At 31.5% G+C, this 24,799-nt stretch overlaps 1 protein-coding gene across 1 annotated transcript; it reads right to left on the bottom strand.

Annotated features, from left to right (window-relative positions):
• Window positions 1-1,354: 1,354 nt before the first annotated feature.
• LOC123303063 lies at window positions 1,355-18,775 on the bottom strand. Its single transcript, XM_044886161.1, has 19 exons — window positions 18,554-18,775; window positions 17,863-18,017; window positions 15,999-16,523; window positions 15,220-15,382; window positions 14,927-15,148; window positions 13,236-13,504; window positions 11,913-12,172; window positions 11,740-11,849; window positions 10,185-10,664; window positions 9,077-9,501; window positions 8,340-8,534; window positions 8,048-8,276; window positions 7,113-7,324; window positions 6,865-7,030; window positions 3,765-4,080; window positions 3,268-3,679; window positions 2,124-2,334; window positions 1,516-1,631; window positions 1,355-1,363 (listed from the first exon to the last, which is right to left on the bottom strand). Exons 1-19 carry the CDS (start codon window positions 18,648-18,650, stop codon window positions 1,355-1,357), a joined length of 4,572 nt encoding a protein of 1,523 aa, XP_044742096.1. The 5' UTR covers window positions 18,651-18,775.
• Window positions 18,776-24,799: the final 6,024 nt, after the last annotated feature.

Here is a 24,799-nt window from a genome sequence, read left to right as displayed (position 1 = left end):
TCCACAATTGTTTATTATGTAGTAAAAAAGTTAACCTCTCAGGGGGGTACCTAACCCCCTTTTTTCTTTTTTGGGAGACAGTTGAGGGTTTTAATCAGTTTTTTATGAATTACAAAAAAAACTATGCATCAAATAAAAACAATTCAATTAAAAGTTCTAGTTGAAGTATTTCTCCACATTTTTGTTTGTTTTCGACTTTCTAGCTTCAAAATTGATCGAGATATGGTTATTTTAAAATGATTTTTTTTGCTCATTCAATCTATCCATCTTGGAAACCGTTAGAGATAAAACAAAAGTTTAAATGTAAAAATTATTCCTTTTAAAAAAATAAACAACTTTTATTTGAATCATTCTTTCGTAAACATCACTATTTACTCGAGAGGGCGCAAGTTAAGAAAAAACTTTGGTGTCCATTTTCTCCAAATTAACTAATTTTATAATTTTCACACAATCTGTCGTTAGTTTATAATCTAACTAGATTTATTATAAACTAACGAATCTTACGATAATCCGGAGGCGGAAATGTATGTGTGTGTGTGTATGTGTGTAGGTATGTCTCCACCCACATTATTTTCCACCCGTACATATTTCCTTGAAAATTTATATAGGGCAAAGAAAAACAAGTTTATATACATTTTATTTGTATAGGCAACTCGTTCTACGTAACTGTAAAGTAAATTGACTGTATACTCTTTAAAATGAATCGAATCTAATTCCTGGAATAAACACCTCCTGTTTTCTTCGTTATATCATGATTCCCATGAAGCATTACAGTTTTATTCTTTTTTTGAATATCGAATTTCGCATAACTATCGTGGATAGTCAGGGAGTTACATATGAACATTTCAATTGTCACCCTAACTCGGAAAGAAGGAGGTTAGATTTAAAGTGGTTCGGCTATTTGAGCAAGTACTGTTCATTTTGTTTGCGGTAAATGATAGTGCAAAGTCCCTTGATCACAATAAACACAGTTGGGATCTCTTGGGGAGCAAAATTTTGAATTATTGCACTTTAAAATTGTGATTTTTAACATAGTACCTTATGGAAGGTCTCAATAATGTTAATTGTACAAAAATTAATCGGTGAATGAGCTTCAAAAAAGTTTTCATCATGAAGAAAATTTATCACCGATTCTGTTTATGCAAAAAGAAACTTTGCCTGACGGCGTTTTCCAAAAAGAAAATATAAAAAAACTTTGGTTTTTGACGCTTTTACGATATTTTTAGAGCATTTTAATACATTTACGTCATACAAATTGCCTAGGTTACGAAATTTTTAGCACATTTTCTTACATTTACGTCATACAAATTGCCTAGTTGACTAGTCACGTGACAGCCGAACCACTTTAAAGAGCTTACAAATACTAAAAAAAACAAATTTCAGTAACAATATAAATATATATTTAAATAAACTTTAACCTTGTTGAACAATTTCATATATTTTCGCATATTTATTTTTGGTTACTCCGAATAAATAAATTTTATGATTTTGTAAAAATGGTATTAATATTCGAACATTTTCTAAATCGCCAATCGTTTCCAAACGAAAACCTTCCATATAATTATATTTGTATAGTGAAAATTTTGAATCATTCGTGACAATCGTTAAAAATAAATCGCTCTTTTGTGGTTCTGTAATAAAAAAAATTATATTTGTCAGAAGAGTATGGAGCTATCCCAGTAAATTTTGGACTCTTTCGACTCAAAAGGTTGCTGATCCCTGGGCTATCCGTATAGGATTGCCACCTCTATAGATTTGATCGAGAGACTCCAGAAATCGTGAAATTTCTGCTTGCGTAATAGCGTGAGATTTTCTCTCATTACAAGAGTCATGGACACTACACAACGATACACAGCTCAAACGAAAGAATTGACAAATTTTATCAACAAAACGGCAGAAGTTATAGTGTCGCTAGTGTTGATTTTTCATTTAAGTGCATTGCACGAAATAAATACGAACACATACGAACATACGAACGAAATACTACAGAAATACACTCCTTTCTCTATCACCGTGCAAACGGTACACTACTGCCATCTGTTTTGACCGTTCTGAAGGCTTAATCAATTTGAAGCTAGAGGGCGAATTACAAAATTTCGCGGATTGTGATGTAAATTACGTACCTCCTAAATAAAATAAATTTGCATGTATGGTTTCCGATTCCAAATTAATGAATTGATAAAAATAATAGTTATCAAATTTTCGATGATATTTGTAGACAGCTAAATTCGATTCACTTTGTGCAAATATTATTACACTTTGGCCATTATTTAAATTTTCACTTGATATGCCAGTAATGCCATTTCGACTTGACACATTCCGAAGTAATTGAAACTAAAAATAAAAATATATATGAAAATTCGTTTGACAGCCAAAATAATTAAAATTCACATTAATTGCAAGAAATTATTTTAATTTTTGACAGTCAGTTTTGGTAGTAACTGACAGTTCTGTAATCATTGACTTTATAGTTACATAGATTAAGTGTCAAACGATTTTAAGCGTGCCAACAACTGAGGTAATTGCTTAGGTCAAATCCATTGTAGATTCGTAAGAAAAAATGTAAAGTGATACGTGATAAGAATTTTTTTAAAGTCAAAAAGCGAAAAAGTTCAGTGAAATTACGATATTTTATGGAAAATATTTTGTGATATGAAAATTTGACATTCGGTTTTTTAATAAATGTCCCTATATTCAATGTATATTTTTTTGATAAATGTCCCTATATTCTTTTGATAAATGCATTTTTTTGATAAATATCCCTGGCTGACCTAAGAAATTACCTCAGATGTTGACACGCTTCTCACTGTACGGAAAGATAGGCGATGCTTAGTCTATGGATAACTATAAAGTCAATGTATTGAACTCACTTCAATATTTACGAAAAAGAGCGGGAAGGAGCGTTGAGAAGTTGACACCTCTTTAATATTAACTTTATTTAGAAACAAATTTTCAACCGTCCATCTTAATTTGGACCGGCTTTTGAGGTGCAAAAAAAAAAACTTGACAGCAATTCCGGATTAACCCATGAAGTGAAAATCAGATGGTACTGTGTTTTTTTAGTCATCGTAAATCTTTTTATGGTTGTCCTTTACTCTTTTGCGTAGCGGGGCCTCTATGCAGTGACGAAATCCGCTTAATGGGTAATCCCTCACTGCTTAACACCCTAAAAAGGTATTTTCTTGACACTAATTTAACCTGCATATAAATGCTCAACGGAGAAAATATGACAAAGAAATTTTTATTGGAAAAGAAAAAATTTTTAACCTGTTCATCAATTTCACTAAATCGATAAATACCACTATCGATACGTTTCGTATGATCGTTAACATATTGTGTATTTCCAATAACCAAAACAATTCCTTGATCTGTTCCTAAAATCTCTAAAGTTGAGGCACCATAACCTCGAATTGTCTGAATAAGAGTTGTATTTTGTGTTTGTGTTGATAATTTCAATACTAGACAATCGATATCATGAGAATTATTTTGTGGATCGTAAAAACGTGCCAGAACAATATACATTTCACCACGACTTTGGAAGTATTTTACGTCACTTAAATAGCCAGATATGTGGTTTGGATCGAATGTGAACAAATCGTTATTATTTGCTTCACGATTTTGTCCATTCATTGTTTCGAACCATACTATGTGAGATATTTCATTTTCTATTTTATTCGATCTGTGAAAAAAAAGATGCCAGGGGGTTAAAAGGAGTCTTCTCTCTTACAAAATCGAAAAAGGACCTTTTTATATTTTGTACTTACCGACAAAATTCATGATAACTGATTGTGTTTGTAATAACATTTATTATCAAATTTTCATCATTTACAAATCGATAAACTCGTTCAAAACCAACGCCACTTATGGGCTCAATTTGTCCAAAATCATTCAATTGAAATGAGTATTGTGTTGCACAAGAACAATTGGCCGATAAGTGACACTCATTTCCGTTTCGCTCTCCAATTAGATTGAAAGTCATCGTATTTTGATAATAATCAATTGTTGCTGATTTTGTATCCATTTCCGGCATTTCTATAACACCGATAATTTCTTCCAAATATAAATATCTTGATGCCATGTCTAAAAATAAATCCATACTGTTGTTAGTGAATTTTCTGACGTCATCAAAATCATAAAAATTTAATTTCGCTCTATCACATCTAAATTTTATCCAATTTTGATAAACCAGGTATGGAATTCTACTAAATTTGAGTCACACTTTTCAAATTTGTTGTCAAAATTAACCTAGCTATAATAGGTTTCAAGAAGGTGGGGTCCTGGTCCCGATATTCTGTACAATGATGGATGGTAGCGAAAAACTAACATCACAGATGAAAAGATTGACCCAAAATTAGTGGGTTTCAAAAAAAATTCCAATAAGATCGGATCAAATTTGCCTGTGTTATTAAAAATATTGATTTTATGAACTTTATGACGTCATCAAAATCATAAAAATTTAATTTCGCTCTATCATATCTAAATTTTATCCAATTTTGATAAACCAGGCATGGAATTCTACTAAATTTGGGTCATACTTTTCAAATTTGTGGTCAAAATTAACCTAACTATAATAGGTTTCAAGAAGGTGGGGTCCTGGTCCCGGTATTTAGTACAATGGTGAATGGTAGCGAAAAACTAACATCACAGATGAAAAGTTTGACCCAAAATTAGTGGGTTTCAAAAAAAATTCCAATAAGATCGGATCAAATTTGCCTGTGTTAATCAAAAAATCGATTTTATGAACTTTATGACGTCATCAAAATCATAAAAATTTAATTTCGCTCTATCACATCTAAATTTTATCCAATTTTGATAAACCAGGTATGGAATTCTACTAAATTTGGGTCATACATTTCAAATTTGTTGTCAAAATTAACCTAGCTATAATAGGTTTCAAGAAGGTGGGGCCCTGGTCCCGATATTTAGTACAATGGTGAATGGTAGAGAAAAACTAACATCACAGATGAAAAGTTTGACCCAAAATTAGTGGGTTTCAAAAAAAATTCCAATAAAATCGGATAAAATTTGCCTGTGTTATAAAAAATATGGATTTTATGAACTTTATGACGTCATCAAAATCATAAAAATTTAATTTCGCTCTATCATATCTAAATTTTATCCAATTTTGATAAACCAGGTATGGAATCCTACTAAATTTGGGTCATACTTTTCAAATTCGTTGTCAAAATTAACCTAGCTATAATATATTTCAAGAAGGTGAGGTCCTGATCCCGGTATTTAGTAGAATGATGAATAGCAGCGAAAAACTAACATCACAGATGAAAAGCTTGACCCAAAATTAGTGGGTTTCAACAAAAATTCCAATAAGATCGGATCAAATTTGCCTGTGTTATTAAAAATATTGATTTTATGAACTTTATGACGTCATCAAAATCATAAAAATTTAATTTCGCTCTATCATATCTAAATTTTATCCAATTTTGATAAACCAGGCATGGAATTCTACTAAATTTGGGTCATACTTTTCAAATTTGTGGTCAAAATTAACCTAACTATAATAGGTTTCAAGAAGGTGGGGTCCTGGTCCCGGTATTTAGTACAATGGTGAATGGTAGCGAAAAACTAACATCACAGATGAAAAGTTTGACCCAAAATTAGTGGGTTTCAAAAAAAATTCCAATAAGATCGGATCAAATTTGCCTGTGTTAATCAAAAAATCGATTTTATGAACTTTATGACGTCATCAAAATCATAAAAATTTAATTTCGCTCTATCACATCTAAATTTTATCCAATTTTGATAAACCAGGTATGGAATTCTACTAAATTTGGGTCATACATTTCAAATTTGTTGTCAAAATTAACCTAGCTATAATAGGTTTCAAGAAGGTGGGGCCCTGGTCCCGATATTTAGTACAATGGTGAATGGTAGAGAAAAACTAACATCACAGATGAAAAGCTTGACCCAAAATTAGTGGGTTTCAAAAAAAATTCCAATAAAATCGGATAAAATTTGCCTGTGTTATAAAAAATATGGATTTTATGAACTTTATGACGTCATCAAAATCATAAAAATTTAATTTCGCTCTATCATATCTAAATTTTATCCAATTTTGATAAACCAGGTATGGAATCCTACTAAATTTGGGTCATACTTTTCAAATTCGTTGTCAAAATTAACCTAGCTATAATATATTTCAAGAAGGTGAGGTCCTGATCCCGGTATTTAGTAGAATGATGAATAGCAGCGAAAAACTAACATCACAGATGAAAAGCTTGACCCAAAATTAGTGGGTTTCAACAAAAATTCCAATAAGATCGGATAAAATTTGCCTGTTTATTAAAAATATTAATTTTATGAACTTTATGACGTCATCAAAATCATAAAAATTTAATTTCGCTCTATCATATCTAAATTTTATCCAATTTTGATAAACCAGGTATGGAATTCTACTAAATTTGGGTCATACTTTTCAAATTTGTTGTCAAAATTAACCTAGCTATAATAGCTTTTAAAAAGGTGGGGTCCCGCTCCCGGTATTTAGTACAATGGTGAATGCTAGCGAAAAACTAACATCACAGATGAAAAGTTTGACCCAAAGTTATTGGGTTTCAAAAAAAATTCCAAAAAGATCGGTTCAAATTTGCCTGTGTTATTAAAAATACTGATTTTATGAACTTTATGACGTCATCAAAATCATAAAAATTTAATTTTGCTCTATCACATCCAAATTTTATCCAATTTTTATAAATCAAGTATGTAATCCTACTATTTTTGAGTCATGCATTTCAATTTTGTGAACAAATTTAACCTAGATTTAATAGGTTTCAAGTAGGTGGGGTCCTGATCCCGATATTTAGCTCATGACTAACATTACATAAAAATTTCGCTTTTAGTACGTACTTGTAGTCAATTTCATTCCATTATCCAGTTTTGATTGAACTCTTGTTGTAAGTTCCGGAACACTCATATTGATATTTTGGATATTATCCATTAATTGCTTCCAGGTTAATCCATTTAAACTATTCGCCTTAATATTTGAGTCCATTAAAACCGTGTTATCGAACATCTGAAATAAATGAATATAAATCTCCATTCCTAAATATCCTGTTTACTAAAATTATCATCCGGGTTTTTCCAGATTTACTTACAATATTTCCATCAATAGTTGCATTTTCATCCGTGAAAATTGCATATTGATAGGCATCTTTAATGGGTACATTATTGAGAATATCAATATTTACAGCCATTTGGGTTTCAATCGATTTGGAAAATTCTTTGGGCGAAAATACATTTTGTATTCCAGTATCAGTTACTACGTTTTCCAGTAAAACATCGTTAATGGACATAATGTCAGCTTGACCTGAAAAAGATATTCAATAGATGATTTTCGTATAGAAAATAAATGCATTTTGGATCAATTTTCTAAATTGGCTCACAAATAGCTATCTGTAAAAGGTCTTTACAATGTTTCGCCAGGTATTGAGCGACTGAAAATTAATTGTAAGAAAAAATGTCTTGTATCTTTGAAATTTGCCACAGTTTTGCCAAAATTTTGTACCAATCAAACCTATGTTGCTCGTTTACGAACTCAACCTCACTTTTTACGTCCTGAGCACTCCATAAAAATTTCAGCTTGATAACTCTTTTCGTTTTTGAGTTATCGTGATGACAGACAGAGGAACAGCTGGATGGACAACCGGAAATACACGACTTAAGTGATTTTATGAACCACCTATGCCAAAAATTTGTGCTTTGGGTTCGTTAGTGGACATTGATGATTTTTCAACTTCGAGAAACATGAGTGTACTATCCAACATTCATGCTCTTGATTCAAGATTTTTGTTGACCTTAAAATTTCAAAAATACAACAATATTTAGGTTAGGTTAGGTTAGGTAATATTAACCTAACCTAACAATATTTAAGAGTAACCATATTTTTGTTTATCCAGCCAAATACATGGATAGTTCAGGGTTCAGTATGTGGAAACTGACCCTCTAACCCCCTTCCTAAGTACGCTCATGTGTTGAAACGCTTTAAAAGCATTTTAAAAGATATCTTGTAAATTATAGTATATCAATTTACCTGATAAATTAATATTCTCAAATTGAAATGTCTGCCAGACATCTTGAGGTATTTTCGAGGATAATAACATTCGAGAATTTAGAAAATCTGTAAAATTGTCTCTATTGATCTCATGAGCAAATAAATTATTAGAAATTGTTAAATTTTGAAATTGAGTTGATGGTATTATACGATTTCTCTTGTACGATACTAAAACATCAGGATTTATTCCATGAATTTTATCGGGAATCTAGAACAAGTCAATTGATTTACATCTGAATTTTGATTTTATTTTTGCAATAACAAAACTTACTTGCAAAGATCGTGAATAAATGTCGTTTAAAAATGTTTTAACCCCACTGATAGGTCTTTCATCCTGAATTCGAACAAGTTTTTCATTGAATTTTTCAAGATTAATATAATTTACGAAAGGTATTCGAGAATCATTAAAGACTCGAATCGAATTCGCAAATAAATTATTTGTGAAGGTGATCATTCCAGAAATTATCTAAAAAAAAAAGACATTCTTGAACTAAACGTAGAAAGTTATCGTTCTTATTTGCAGTGAATTAATTTGTTATGTACAAATAAGTCGAAAAAATGCACAAAAACAATCGATTTCAAATAAGGCGCCCGGTATGAAAAAAAAATATATATGGGGAGTAAAATCTAGTGATCGAATGACCTGGCTACAATTTTGGTGCACAACCTATCGTGCACATCTTTCACTTTTTAGTAATACGTGTGTAAAACTCGTACACTTGAGTGCTGTCAAAAAAGGATCTATTGTTTGAAACTGACAATAACATGACGGACACAGCACACAGTTGTTACCCACCGATACAGAATGACTAAATAGCTATTCAGTCAACGTACATCGTACGGTTTTTTTCGGGTTACCATTATATACATTATTCTACATAGTACGTATAACAGACAAAGCATCTATTGTTTGAAACTGACAAAGATCTGACGGATTGAAAATCTTCTTCGGACTTTTCCACTTATTTTAACTTAACGAATTCATTGTCGAAACTGATACTTGCATACCTGATTTTGACGATCTCGAAATAATGCATCATTTTCAATCGACGATAAATTAATACGATTAATATAACGATTTGAATGTAAATTTTGTATCAAAACACGATTTTTAAAATTGACTGGACTAGTTATGTAATAATCTTTATCAGATAGTATTGAATTATTTAACATTTCATAAAGTTTACTGTCTTCCGGTACCACAATATTTCCGTTCACGAATAATTGACGACAATTAATTGCTGGAACATTTTGTAAGACTTGTATATGTTCAGGTACTGTTGATCCATGGATCAATTTTGGATGAATTGAGCCTTGCACATGCGCAGAATGTAGTCTTAATAAAGATGTATTGAAATATTGCATTTCGGGATTCGAAGTTGATAATAGTTGATCTGTTTGAATTCCGTCAATCTTTTCGGTGATAATCGATGCTAAAAGAAATTTAATACATGTTAACTTGATACAAATTAAAAACCATTCAGAATTTCGAGAGAACTGCGAAAGTTTTTTTCATCACTTCAGTAAAGTCGGTTAAATAAAAAAATGCAATTCGAATGGCTTTGATATACTTCGACTAATTTTTCTCTACGAATTCAAATTGAGCTAAAGCGCTGCTGAAACACTCCGATAAATTAACCAAGCATTTGGCAATGATAGATTTAATGGACGCACTGTTCGTTGTTGGTTCGTCGAAATGGATGACCTATAGTAATCCAGGACGAGGATTTGAGGACCATGGTAGGGACTGACTCATCACAAACGGTGCTTGGGATGGCGGAAGAACAGGACGTCAGCTTCCATGCGGTTTTTGATGGTTTAAAACGTATTGGAAAGGCCAAAAAGCTCAAAAAGTGATTCATTTTAACTTTCTGTAACCGGGCCAAACCATCACAGCAGAGTTTTATTGTGAGGAAATCGACGAAATTTACCGAAAATAGTGTCAGCGGTGGCTGAAATAAGTCCATCTTCTCATGGAAAAAACTGAACGGTGGCAGTGAAAATGAGATATTCCCTGAATCTTAAACCTTCCTTATTAGTCGTAATAACCGATTCGTCGTTTTAACCGATTACGTGAATAGCAATACTTACGTGTTCGTAGAATAACAATACTTACGTGTTCGAATATTTGTAAAAGTATATTTGCCACGAATGTTTTGTGGCCGTTTACGAGATAATACATTCTTTACCATATTCTCGAATGAAACTCCATTCAAATTATTCGACTCCAGATTATAAATTTTTAGATTTTGAAATGTTTTACGACCGGATACCAAAACTGTTCCATTTTTTTGTACAATCTGATCAAAGTTGGACATAGAGAAATTTTGTATCTGTTTCGTGGTCAAATTATTAACGAAGACGTTACCATGAATGACCAGTTTATTTAAAGGTAATTCTTTGTTGAGTATTTTGAGTAAATTTTCTAGCGGATATCCATTTAAATTTTCAATTTGGATATTTTTACATTGGATTTTTTCCATATTTAAATGTTTTGGAATATTTGAATCGTACAATTTTGGATTTGATATTTCATTGATCTTTGTGGATGAAGTATTTGCCAATATTAAATCTCCCATTATGTGGATGTTTGAAACTAAAAATTGTCTTTGGTTAGAAATAAATTCAAGAACTATATCCACATTCAAAACGTGGAAATTGGTTCGGCTGTTTGAGCAAATTCTAACTAGATTTATTATAAACTAACGAATCTTAGATAATCCGGGGACAGAAATGTATGTGTGTGTGTATGAGTATGTCTCCACCCACATTCTTTTCCACCCGCACATATTTCCTTAAAAATTTATATAGGGGAAAGAAAAACAAGTCTATATACATTTTATTTGTATAGGCAACTCGTTCTACGTAACTGTAAAGTAAATTGACTGTATACTCTTTAATAATGAATCGAATCTGATTCCTGGAATAAACACCTCCTGTTTTCTTCGTTATATCATGATTCCCATGAAACATCACAGTTTTATTCTTTTTTTGAATATCGAATTTCCCATAACTAGCGTGGATAGTCAGGGAGTTAAATATGAACCATTCAATTGTCACCCTAATTCAGAAAGAAGGAGGTTAGATTTAAAGTGGTTCGGTTGTTTGAGCAAGTACGGTTCATTTTGTTTGCGGTAAATGATAGTTCAAAGTCCCTTGATCACAATAAACACAGTTTTGGGACCTCTTGCGGGGCAAAATTTTGAATTATTTCACTTTAAAATTGTGATTTTTAACATAGTACCTTATGGAAGGTCACAATAATGTTAATTGTACAAAAATTAATCGGTGAATGAGCTTCAAAAAAGTTATCATCATGAAAATTTATCACAGATTCTGTTTATGCAAAACGAAACATTTCCTAACGATGCTTTCCAAAAAGAAAACGTAAAAAAACCTTGCTTTTTCAATATTTTTAGAGCTTTTATTTACATTGACGTCATACAAATTGCCTAGGTTACGAAATTTTTAGCACATTTTCTTACATTTACGTCATATAAATTGCCTAGTTGACTAGTTGGCTATTCACGTGACAGCCGAACCACTTTAAGTTCAATTTTTGATCATTTCAATCTGAAAAAGGCATACATGGCTTTGATGTACCAAAAGCTAAGTGCTGACGGGTTAAATTGATTGTTTTTGTGGATTTGTGCTTAAAACAAAAAGTTTACCAGAAATATTTTTGAAAGTTTTCAAAACGGGCTCATCGTTAATATATTGAACTTGTAAATTTTTAATAAATAATTTTTCCTTAAATATTTTGGGTCCAGATAATTTATACCTAGGACAAAGAAAAATAATTGTAAAATTCCAAGATATAAAGTTTCGCAAAATATATACTTACACTCCATTCAATTTTACGGCCTGCTTTGCCATAGCACGAACGTCCGATTGATGAAAGATATTTTGATAGAATAATGGATATATCGTTAGATTACCCAAAATTTTTAAATGCTTAAAATAGAATTGCGTGGGTAAAATGGGCCATAATTGTTCATTAAATGTATCATTTACAATCAACGCTGTTGGAATATTGTTGATTTTATTCACCACTAAGTATGGTACAGTAAAACCTCGTTCAAATAGAATATTTTCTTGAATTTCCTAAAATATTTTAAGATATCGGATTTTATATTCCATAATCGTAGTGACAAATGTCACTTAGGTCTTATTAATCTTAGTTAATCACTGTCACTTAGGTCTTAGGTTAGGTTAGGTCTTATTAATCTTAGGTAATCACTGTCATTCAGGTCTTAGGTAATCGAGATATGTAGTGACAAATGTCACTTAGGTCTAATAGTCAAAAGACAAGCTGAAATATGCAAAAAAAAACTGTATCGCCTGGCTCTTAAGATAGTACGAGCACCAGGGCAATATTAGATTTAGTACATCCTTAAAAACATAATCAGACTGATCTGGTTATCGGACCACTCTGGCCTTAAAAGAAATGAAATAGCGGACTCGTTGACACGAGAGTGATCGTCTCAAACGCCCCTTTTTTTACTTGAGTTTGTCATTTCCATAGAAAGATGCTCTGTAATTTACGGAATCAAGGAATAGCTACGAAAAGTCCATCTCGATAACTGGCCCAAGTCATGTGACAGCTCAAGCTGTGTATAACCACAGTAAGACCATTCTAGGTTGAGTAGGGTGGTAGGATTCTTAATAAGACACTACTGATTAAACTACCACCTTCATAACATGGAGATCTCTGATGATCCCACTTTTAGGACCTGTTTGGAGAACGATGAAACTTTCATAGTTTATTTGCACCTGTAGAACCTGTAGGGCACCAATTTTAGAATGTTTGGGTTCGAAACCTTGAATCCACCAATTCTGCGAGAAATCTAGGTACAAAATCTGTTGGCGTGGCGTTATACGTGGTGCGTGGCCTCGACAGAATCCTGTACCATTATCTGCAAAACTAGCGTCTATTATCCGGAGACAGGTTGTTCTCAAGGAGAGCACAGAGCACAGAGTAAACCTTGGTCTAGGTGCCAGGAAACCATTTGCGATTACCCCTCTTATGTATTATTATTATTATTATTATTATTAAAGAATATCAAAAAGTCGGGTTGAGAATGCCACAGCCCGATTTTTTTTATGTTTCAGCTTGACTTTTGACAGCCGGGCTTTTATTTTTCCTGGAAGAAAGACGCTTACATACCTGGTTAGTATTTTTAAGTAAAAAATCATCTTTAAAATTTGTATTCCAAACAGCTCCATGAATATTCAAACGTGTTTTGTTTAAATATTGTAAATTTTTCAAGACTAAATTACCACGTATTACAACTGGTTCCGTATAAATTTGCAACAAATCTGATTCTTCTGTTCCGATCACATGATTTTCATTGTTATTCGCCCAATCGAACTGTTCAAATTCACCATTTAAACTTAAATTTCCAGTTAAATTTAAATGTAATGTACTAACAGGTCCTGGAAAATTTAAAAAAAATGAATCGATCCATGTTCAAAGGCATTTACGAATTATGGTTATGGAATTTAACCGTAACAAACATAGATTTTCATCGGATATCGAAATATCAGGCAAATTGCGTAATTATTGAGTGAAAACTATGTTGTTTGACCCTAATTGGGTTCATGGGCCATTTCTATATCTTACAATAAACAAGTGAAAACAAACAATTGAGTTAATTGTTGAAATACCCTGTATAGAAAGTGTTGAATGTCAGTGCTTGCATTATTTTTTCATAAATTAGAAGTATTTTCTAAATTTTTTTTTCAAGAATGTTTCAAAATAAAACTAGTTGAAGTTACGTGCAAATTTGTAACTCCCTATCTTTTATAGTTTTGGAGAAAATGGACACCAAGTTATGTCCTAATTTTCGCCCTCATGGATGAAGAGTGATGTTTACGAAAAAATGTTTCAAGCAAAAGTTGCTTAATTATTTATAAGGAATATTTTTTACATTTAAACTTTTTTTCTATCTCTTACGGTTTACAAGATCTTTTCCAATGTTGCTCATTTACGAACCCAACCCTTTGGAAAATTTGAAAAAATCGAATGAATTTTTTGGTTACGATTTTGATGAAAATCATTTTCTAGGCTAATTTTGACCCAAGAAAAACGAAAATTTATGTAAAAGTTCAATCAGAGCTTTAGTTTTTAATATACAGCCATTAGAGCGAGTTTTTAATTTTAGGAATAAATTTTATGTATTTTTTCCGTTAATTACAGGTCATATTTTAAAAACTACGCCTCTGGAGAATTTTTAAACCAGATTTTCGTTTTTCTTGGGTCAAAATTAGTCTAGAAAATGATTTTTATCAATATCGGAAACTAAAAATTTATTTCGAATTTTTACAATTTTTTTAAGGGGTACCCCTTTGGAAAATTTGAAAAAATCGAATGAAATTTATTGGTTACGATTTTGATGAAAATCATTTTCTAGGCTAATTTTGACCCAAGAAAAACGAAAATCCGGTTAAAAATCCTTTATCTTGTATAGTTTTGGTTAAAATGGAGAAAAAATTAATAAAAAAGGTCATAGCTTAAAAACTACGCATCGCGACAACTTTTAAACCAGATTTTCGTTTTTCTTGGGTCAAAATAAGTCCAGAAAATGATTTTTATCAATATCGGAAACTAAAAATTTATCTCGAATTTTTACAATTTTTTTAAGGGGTACACCTTTGGAAAATTTGAAAAAATCGAATGAAATTTAATGGATTACGATTTTGATGAAAATCATTTTTTAGACTAATTTTGACCCAAGAAAAACGAAAACACTGTTAAAAAACCTCTATATCGTATAGTTTTGGTGAAAATGGCAAAAAATTGATGAGAATTTGATCGAAATCAGAAAACAATAAAGGTAGTTTTTCCATGATAATTACCAATAATTTGATTATCTTCATTTGTTTTCGCAGCATTTTCTCTTAACGATATTCCATTAATTGTTCGACAATGAATATTCGGTGTATTTATCGATTTAAAAACAATATTTGTCGAAATATTTTGTAATGTATTTGTTGTCATCAACTCCGAAACTCGAATATTCGATATTGAATTGGTATGTATACGTGTAGCCATAAATGGTACTGCAAAACTTAAATTACCTAGAAAATTGTAAACGATTGTTAATTTTCAATCACCTTCGATTATATTTATTTTAATAACTTTCGATTACCGATTATTTCGGTATCAACATCTCGTAGAAACATCGATCTCATTAATTTGTTAAACGGTAATCCATTGATATTCGTTACTTCGATATTATTCGTCACTCTTAAATCGGAAGATATAAATATTGTATCAACATCGAGTTTATTCGGAGTGTCTTCGATGTTCAACTGTAAAAAACACAAGAAACCTTTTTTTAATTGCAGTGGCATAACTATACTATCTGGGGACCGTGGCAAATTTTTTTAGTAGTTATCCAACACTAGGTTAAGTTAGGTTAGAATGGCTGTCCTGGGGTGGGACACACTTAGACCATACTTTCCGTTTTGATACCGAAAAAAGGGTTGGCCCATTCCCGGCCACTACTCCATGAACCATTTGGATCTGTTTAAGAACAGCAGGAGAGCTTTGACGTCGATGGACTGTAGGTCGGAGAGGTCGTCAAAGAGAGGCTTGCTCAAGTAAGTACATCTCATGAAAAGAGCTGGGCAGTAACAGAGGAGATGAGACATTCGTCTTCCCTCCTCGCCACTGTGACAGCTCCTGCAGTAGTCGTGATACACTGGCTATCCCCAAGGCCCAAGCGTATCCAACACTTTAGAATATAGAGGGGACTATCATATCATATTTCTATTTTTCCCATAGTCATATCTCCCGAATTAGGCCTCGGATCGAAATTTGGTAAGAAGCTTTTCCATTTGTCTTGATAAGCTTAATTTACTGGTATCATTTAATTTTCTGCTATCAATGACACCCTGTATAAGCATTTAAAAAAAATCTGATTACCTTATTCCAATTGACGATATTTAATCGATTCACATGTAAATTTTGAAAAGATTTTGTCCCACTAATTAATAAATTCGAATTTTTCGATGTAACAATCTTATTAAACGGGATGCCATTGACAACATTTACATTCACATGAAATGCCTGTAAATTTTGACGAAATTCCATCGAACCACTAATTACTTGATTACCACTTTGTAATAATAGATTATTAAATAAATCATTTTTAAACGAGTTTAACTGTAAATTATTGGTGAAAATTGTTTGAAATTTTGTAGCGCATGTAACATTTTGTGATGTTTCTTGAGACAACCATTTATGTGGGTTCCATTCGATGGTGTTTATGAATTTTAAATTTATGTGATGGGTTTTCATTGTTCGTATCGACACATTTCCATTAATAACGACTTTTTTCGATATGGCTAAACTATTCTCGTTCGGTGTAAACATGTGTTTTGAGTTTAATTCATCTAATCTTGTTTGAATTTCTTTTAGTTTTTCTAAAACTTCCAATTCATTGTTTATCTGAAATTTTAAAACAAAAATTCTCACTTCTCAGCAGCAGAAACGAAGTTGGACAAAGTCTAAATTAAGAGGAGTTGCCGCCTTGGAATTTATTCAAAGTTTTTATGATTTTGACCATGATTTTTGGATGTTTATCCAAAAAACACAACAATCGATTAGAATACATCAAAAAACGATCGGAGATATTGTTTTTCTCAGAAACTAGTCGCCCAATCGTCAAATGAACTTGATTTTTGAATTTTTTGGGTCAATATTACCATAAATACTGAGTTTTATCCAATTCCGAAAGAAAAAATTTAGTTCCGATTTTTTCGATTTTTTCTAAGGGGTACCCCTTAAGAAAATTTCAAAAAATCGAGTAAAATTTGTTGTCTTCAATTTCGATAAAACTCATTATATAGGGTCATTTTGATCCAAATAAACCAGAAATCGGGTTTATTTTACGATTGGAAGATTAGTTTTCGAAAGAAAGTCAGAAATCGATATGAGATATCGTTTTTTTCAGAAACTAGTCGCCCAATCGTCAAATAAACTCGATTTTTGCATTTTTTGGGTCATAATTACTATAAATACTGAGTTTTATCCAATTCCGAAAGAAAAATTTTTTTCCGATTTTTTCGATTTTTTCTAAGGGGTACCCCTTAAGAAAATTTCAAAAAATCGAGAAAAATTTGTTGTCTTCAATTTCGACGAAACTCATTATATAGGGTCATTTTGATCCAAATAAAACAGAAATCGGGTTTATTTTACGATTGGAAGATTAGTTTTCGAAATAACGTCAGAAATCGATCTGAGATATCGTTTTTCTCAGAAACTAGTCGCCCAATCGTCAAATGAACTCGATTTTTGAATTTTTTGGGTCAAAATTACCCTAAATACTGTGTTTTATCCAATTCCGAAAGAAAAATTTTTTTCCGATTTTTTCGATTTTTTCTAAGGGGTACCCCTTAAGAAAATTTCAAAAAATCGAGAAAAATTTTCTGTCTTCAATTTCGATAAAACTCATTACATAAGGTCATTTTGACCCAAAAAAATCAAAAAAAGGTTTCATTTGTTAATCGGATGCTTAGTTTTTGAGATATCGTCCAAAAACATCAGATGAAGATCGATTTCTCAAAAACTTTTTTACAATACTGTAGGTTTACAATCTCCTTAAGGGGTTTGTACAGCTCATAAAAACGATGAAAAAGCGGATTTTTCTCTAGAAATCTCCTAAAAAAGGCTGAAATCAACCCTCGCCTAAAATTATCCCCGTCTTTATATACAAACTTACAATGAGGCCGGCCCAAAAGGAGAGAGTTTAGCGAAGTTGTACTGTAATTTAATGAAATATATTTACCATATCATCTTGAATTTGTTTCGTAATTCGTTTTAAATTTTGATAATTGTTTGAATTCCGATTTAAAAATTCATTCATTTTTCGTAAATTCTTTTTTTGAATATTTATCAAATTCTCCATGCGTGCGGTTACATTCGCCATAACTTTAGGTTGTTCTATAAATAAACAAAAAATTGTTAAAAGCTATATCATACCCGACTATTTGTAAAAGCATGAGGCGCTCAATTTAAAAAATAAAAAAAGTGAATCGGAGCGCCTCATGCCTAATTATTTTCATATTAAGCATTCTTCATATTAAGCGCCTCAAGCTTTTACAAATAGTCGGATATGAGTGACTCATAGATAAAATTCTCCTCTAATTTTTAGTACAATAAAAGCTTGTCGTTTAAAAAGTATTTTTTTATTAAAATTTTTAATTTAAGACTAAAAAGAATGTATATATATCAAATATGGTGGAAGCGATGGGAAAATTAGAACGCCACAACTTTACCATGCATTTTCATCCAAACTAAACGTGCATGCAAAATTTCAGCTCAATTGGAAACCGGGAAGTGGATGAAATTTGATTTGCAAGATTTGATTACAGACAGACAACGGGACAGGTGAAACTAAATAATAAAATAGCAATTATTAGCAGTTCAAAGCTCGCTGAAAGACAAATCAAAGCTCGTCTTGAATATAAGTTACTTACCAATTAATTTGATATGAATTTCGAATGGAACTGTTACAATTTGATGTTCTTTGTTAATGAGTAGACTCAATTGGCCATAAGTATCGGTCATTGCCATATTTTTGATTTCATTAAAATTTTCATTAAATTTTCCCACTTTTGTGTATCGATCATTTCCAATTTGATAAATATTTAAACCACTTGATGTATGAAAAATTGCAAACAGATTCTTTGAGTATGGGAAAATCATTACATTTGGATTGAAAATATTTTCATGAAATTCGAAATGTTTTACTAAAACCAAGCCTAAAATTTAAGCAAAAAAATAATTAGGTGAATGCCTCAAACAAGTATCAACTTAAAGAAAATAGTGGGACAATTTTCTTTCCATAATTTTCTCGTATCTCATTTGTGTAGGGTATCGTTGGAAAGTACAGCCCTTGAGTTCCAAAAATCTTCTTTTTTTTAAATACTTGAAGAATTCTACTCATAAAATTTTAACGAGGTTTTACTGTATCTACCTTTAACTAAATAAATAAAATTTGGTCCAAATTTATTCAAAATAAGGACAAATTGTCGTTTTTGAAATACATATGGAATAACTGATAAAGGTCCATTTGTATCCAAATGCTGTGTTAATTTTAATTTTTCATTTTCAATAGTAAAAACCATTGATCCAATTTTTGGAAAAATCAATGAATTCTGTAATAAGATCATCATTGTTTTTCCGTGTGCGTGAAAACTGGTAACACCATTACTGGAAATCGTTAATATTCGATCGATTTCATCAAAATATGTTTGAGTCCATTTATACAACCTAAAAAAGTTATGCATAGCAAGTGAAAACAAACAATTGACTGAGTTAATTATTGAAATACTATGTATAGACAGTGTTGATTACTCGGTCACATAACACATACATACATGTCACACATATATAACTGATATTCCCATATAATAACAATTGGCGCATAATTTGCGCTCTCACAGGTAAACAGTGGCGTTTACGAAAAAATGTTTCAAACAAAAGTTGTTTATTTTTTTATAAGGAACATTTTTTACATTTAAACTTTTGTTCTATCTCTAACGGTTTACAAGATGGGTCCTACGGACCCAAGATCCAATTGACCTATGTTGTTCATTTAGTTTTTGAGTAATCGTGATGACAGACAGACAGACAACCGGAAATGGACTAATTAGATGATTTTATGAACACCTATATCAAAATTTTGTTCATATTATCAATTATTTTAAGCAAGCTTGGGACTAAACTTAGTATACCTTGGTATATTTCATATAAATATAGAAATTTCACTCTTAGCGCTTGCGCAATAGCGTGAGATTTTCTCTCAAGAGAAATTATTATGATACGAAAAACGATCAGTCTGGAAGGTTAAGGAAATGCCTTTTGGCGATGTCAATTTCTCAGTCCCCTTTTTTCATACCCTGTTTTTAAGGCTTTGCATTAGGGATACGAATTTTCAAATTGTGTTAAAAGATTGATGAATACCTTAATATTAAAATAGTACTCAATTTACTTACATAGATGGCACTAGCGTAGTTCCTTTTTGATTCACAATAAATAAATATAAAAAATTATTCTCTTGAAAAAATTTTCCAGTTTCTGGTACACCTGCATTTTGGATACCATGTCGAAAAGTCCAATCCCATAAATTATCACTGGTGTAAATATTACAAAAACCATTTTTAAATCCAACTATTAAAAAAGTTGTGTTTTGAAAATTTTCTGTCTAGAAAATAAAATAAAACGGGTAATAAAAAATAATTCTGTCTAGGGAAAACGGAAGAAAAAACTAACCTCGATAAAGAGTACATGATCAGTAACATTCAAATTTGTTACATTTTCAAAATATAAATTTCGATCATTAAATGTTCGACCAACTTTAAAAATTGTATTCGACTTTTCTAAAATAAATAAATTTTGGCCAATATTAAAAAAAAACCAATCACCAGTGATTTCATTAAATTCTCTGAAATTCTCATGTAATGTAACCAAACTTGTTCGATCGATTGATCGAAATTTTCGATCAAAACTATCTTTCAAATCATTTTGTACTTGAGTTAATTTTTCATTTAAATATTGTTCATAATTTTCGGCGAATACTATACGAATAATGAACACCTAGAATAACGAATTATTAGAAAAGAAAAGAGAAATTTTCTATCAAAAAACAAAGGCTTACCAATTTTATAAGTACATGCATTTTTGATGGTTACAAATGGTTGAATAATTTTTGACAAATTTGTTTACTCATTTTATGTGTGACAGGGTTTAACTTGTTCAGTTAAAAATTTTTTATTATTAGAGCTAGGTTATTTTTTTATCAGGCCGCCCTTCTGTATTTAGAATATAAATTTCTAACATCTGAAAATAATTTTTTTGGAAAATTGTAATATGGATACGAAATTTAGAGTTTTATAAATGGAATTCATTATATTTTCGCGTTAAACAGAATGCTTAAAGCTTTTTAACGTAGTTTTTACGGCAATTTGACTCGATGTTTCGGAAACTACGATCGAACAAAAATTCAAATCAAATTTTTTTTTATACGGTTGATGATTCTGAAAATTTACTAAGCTTTTTTTTGCCAGCCAATATATCAAAAAGTGCTATAAAATCGTGCTTGGACCTCGAATAAAATGGAAAAGTATTCTTTGTTAAAATTTTGTAGAAAGCAATTTAAAAGGATAATTTTTGTCAACTATATTTTTTTTATATTTTGATGTAACCATAAAAATTTCGACGATTACGAAAGTTAAATTAGGCTGGCGGCCTGATTATTTATTGAAATTAAATCTTTGAATTCATTTAGGCAATGTGTATAGCATAACGGTCATACATATTGTATAAACTTAGTAGTTGTGTATAAATACATAATGCCATCTTTTAGAATATGGTTTAACTAATTAGTTTTTACCATTAGAAGAGTAAAAGAATTCTACGATGGATTGGAATCCAAAAAGTTATAATTTTCTTGCCAGGGGGCATAGCTTTAAGCTTATTAAATTTGTAATGTGTATCGAATGTTGGGTCGTATTTTTCGTAAGTTGAATGATTTTTGACAACTGATTACTTACGACTTTGTTGTATTTGTTAGACTCAAGGGCTGAATGAACAATGAGCAAAAAAAAAGCTCACAATGTGTTGGTTTTTCTTTAAAACATCCACATTGATGTTCATAAACTTAACAGCCCAATTTTAAAAATAATATTTTTGAAAATACCTGAATTTGCCGGTTATTAGTTGCGGAAAATTCTCACGCCGAAAATTATCATATGAATGGATATTTTGATCGGATTTTGCTTTTCCAAAAAAATGCATAAAACTCATTTTTTTCGCAACTTATTTTCGCAAGCAAGTAGAGAATGTCTCAGATTTGATGTTCATTCAAATCTTGGCTTCGTCTCGGTCGACAAACATGAGATCTGAGACATTCTTTACTTGCTTCCTAGATGTGTAATGTACTGTAATGTTTTGATGGAGGCCTCTAGACGATTCCCTAGGCAATTCTTCTAGTCTTGGCGGACCTTCTGATGCATCAATTTATCAGCCAGAAATAAATAAACATACTTGTAATCGTAACTACCTTATATGGTAGACTTTTAATTAAAAGAACATATAAATTAAAGATTGTTGACACATGGGCCCTTAAGGGCTATGGGCGTTTTCATTCATACCTACTACAATAAAACTGAACAAGTTTTGGAATGTGCTTTATCTGAAGAATACAACCCAAAAATATTAATTTCATTTTAGAAATGTGGTAGTTACATAAAATAACCATTATAATCTTTACCTCCATATATAATACACAGGAAGTTCGCTCTAAATATTTAATCCTTGAAATCCGCATATGAGTCATACTTGGACTTCGAATACACTCGGGGAACCATTGACTATTTTCTGAGTTTATGTGTCTTCTTTAGCTATATTGCTGGCAAAAATATGGCCTCAGTCAAAGAAAACTGTAAAATTTGGCCATGGAACAAAATAAATGTTTTTGGAACGTATATTAGAAATATTTTTGGTCCTATCACCGAGTTTATTAAACTTTCTTTAGCTATGGCCATTGGTATGGGTGGGTATTTAGGTTAGCGGTCCATGCTCTAGCCAAATAGACCCTTGTACTGTATCCCCGCTACGCTTTTCAGTGGCTATTATAACCAACTGATGTACTGAAATTCAGGATTTGCCTAGCACTGAGTTTCCTAATTTCTTCTGGTTCGACTATGGCCGGACCAAACCATTTCCTTCGCTGCTGTATGAGCGCCGGGCAGTAACAGAGAAAGTGGATAGATGTTTCTTCTGAATTTTCTCCGAATCTGTCACACGCGGGAGATTCTCTTTTTCCAATCTGATGTTGGAACTTGTTCAGGTTATCATGCCCTGTGAGTAACTCTACGATGACTCTAATATCAGCTCTGTTTAGTTTCAAGATCTCCTCGGCTCTGTTACCGAGCGAGTTTCCTTCACCCAACAGGGTTTTGGCGACTCGCCGTCCCTCGTAGCTGATCCATGCCTTTAATTGTTGGTTTTTCAGATTATCTCCTAATCTGTTAAGACCTTCTTGGTATGGCATCCTCGCAAGCTTCTTTTGAGTGGTAGCCATTAGCTATGGCCATACTTCAACAAAAAACGGTTAAAACAGTATTCCACGGGTACTAAATATTTAAAGGCGATCGATCTTGCATATACATAGAGGTTATTTGGCGTACTTATCAAGTTTTCTAATTCTAGTCATAATAGACTTTGGAATTTATCAATAATAGATTAAAAGTAACAGAATTTGTAACATGCATTTTTTTTTTACTTCCATATACAGAATATAGATCGAGTCTTTAAACCGGCTGGCTCTTGGTAATAGAGTTCTAGGGGTAATTTCTTATCTTTTTTATATTTACAGCTTTTTGTCCCTAAATTGGCTGAAGCCGAAGAGGGGTGAAAAACAAATTTTTTTCTCTTTTAAACCGGAAAAAAATCCGCGGGCGGATTTTGAGTAAGAAATTTTTGAAAAGATAAGTAATATTTCAATGCCAACCGTTTTGAATGAAAATGGGGTAAAATTTCATTCAACCTATAAAAATAAAATTCTTTGTGGAATAATTTGGCAGGTTTTTTGTTCTTCTGTGTTTTTGAATGGTGTTACATGGAGGAGACGTGATGATCGTGTCGTAATATTTCTAATGTGTTTGAAATATGATATATTATGGACATAGGAAATGAATTAAATTTCTTATTGAATTTTAAGGGATTTTGTACCGTTTTTTTCTTGCCATTGTATGATTCATGATTGAACATAACAAAGACAGATTTAATTTATCAGTAGTGTATACGAACGCCCTTATTTATTCCCAGATAAAAGAAACATTATAGGTCAGGTTTAAGATCCATACTTCTGATAATAAACATTATTGGTTTTCTATTGTTCACGGATATAATCTGGCCATCAAAATGTTTGCAATCCAATTCTGATAAACGTCCAAAAAATTGTATTGGGTGATCCAATTTAACTTTTGAAAATTATCTATTTGCGAATGCCAAGCCATATATTGTTACCTTAATTGAGAGACACTTAAGTGTTAAATTTAACTCTTCCAGTGAATTTAATCCTTCAGAAATTGTGAGAATTTCTCTCATCACGAGAGTAAAGGTGTAAGCCTATTCGTGTACTCTGCTCTAATATTTTCACAAGCCGAACCACTTTAAACAATTTGAATGTGAATATACTCCTTGAATTTATTTCTAACCAAAGTCAATTTTTAGTTTCAAATATCCACATAATGGGAGATTTAATATTAGCAAATACTTCATCCACAAAGATCAATGAAATATCAAATCCAAAATTGTACGATTCAAATATTCCAAAACATTTAAATATGGAAAAAATCCAATGTAAAAATATCCAAATTGAAAATTTAAATGGATATCCGCTAGAAAATTTACTCAAAATACTCAACAAAGAAGTGCCTTTAAATAAGCTGATCATTCATGGCAACGTCTTCGTTAATAATTTGACCACGAAACAGATACAAAATTTCTCTATGTCCAACATTGATCGGATTGTACAAAAAAATGGAACAGTTTTGATATCCGGCCGTAAAACATTTCAAAATCTAAAAATTTATAATTTGGAGTCGAATAATTTGAATGGAGTTTCATTCGAGAATATGTTAAAAAATGTATTATCTCGTAAACGGCCACAAAACATTCGTGGCAAATTTACTTTTACAAATATTCGAACACGT

Source organism: Chrysoperla carnea, chromosome X, assembly GCF_905475395.1.
Source record: "Chrysoperla carnea chromosome X, inChrCarn1.1, whole genome shotgun sequence".
Taxonomy (NCBI): domain Eukaryota; kingdom Metazoa; phylum Arthropoda; class Insecta; order Neuroptera; family Chrysopidae; genus Chrysoperla; species Chrysoperla carnea.
This window is presented reverse-complemented; position numbering and strand designations above follow the sequence as displayed.

Bases quoted from the DNA above. Each gene is read 5' to 3' on its own strand.
- LOC123303063 (XM_044886161.1), bottom strand. From the start codon at position 18,650: ATGGCAATGACCGATACTTATGGCCAATTGAGTCTACTCATTAACAAA. The intron at 7,325-8,047 runs GTAAATTGATAT...TATCTTTTTCAG, and splicing joins TGAGAATATTAATTTATCAG to GTCAAGCTGACATTATGTCC. The intron at 3,680-3,764 runs GTAAGTACAAAA...TTTTTTTCACAG, and splicing joins AGTTATCATGAATTTTGTCG to ATCGAATAAAATAGAAAATG.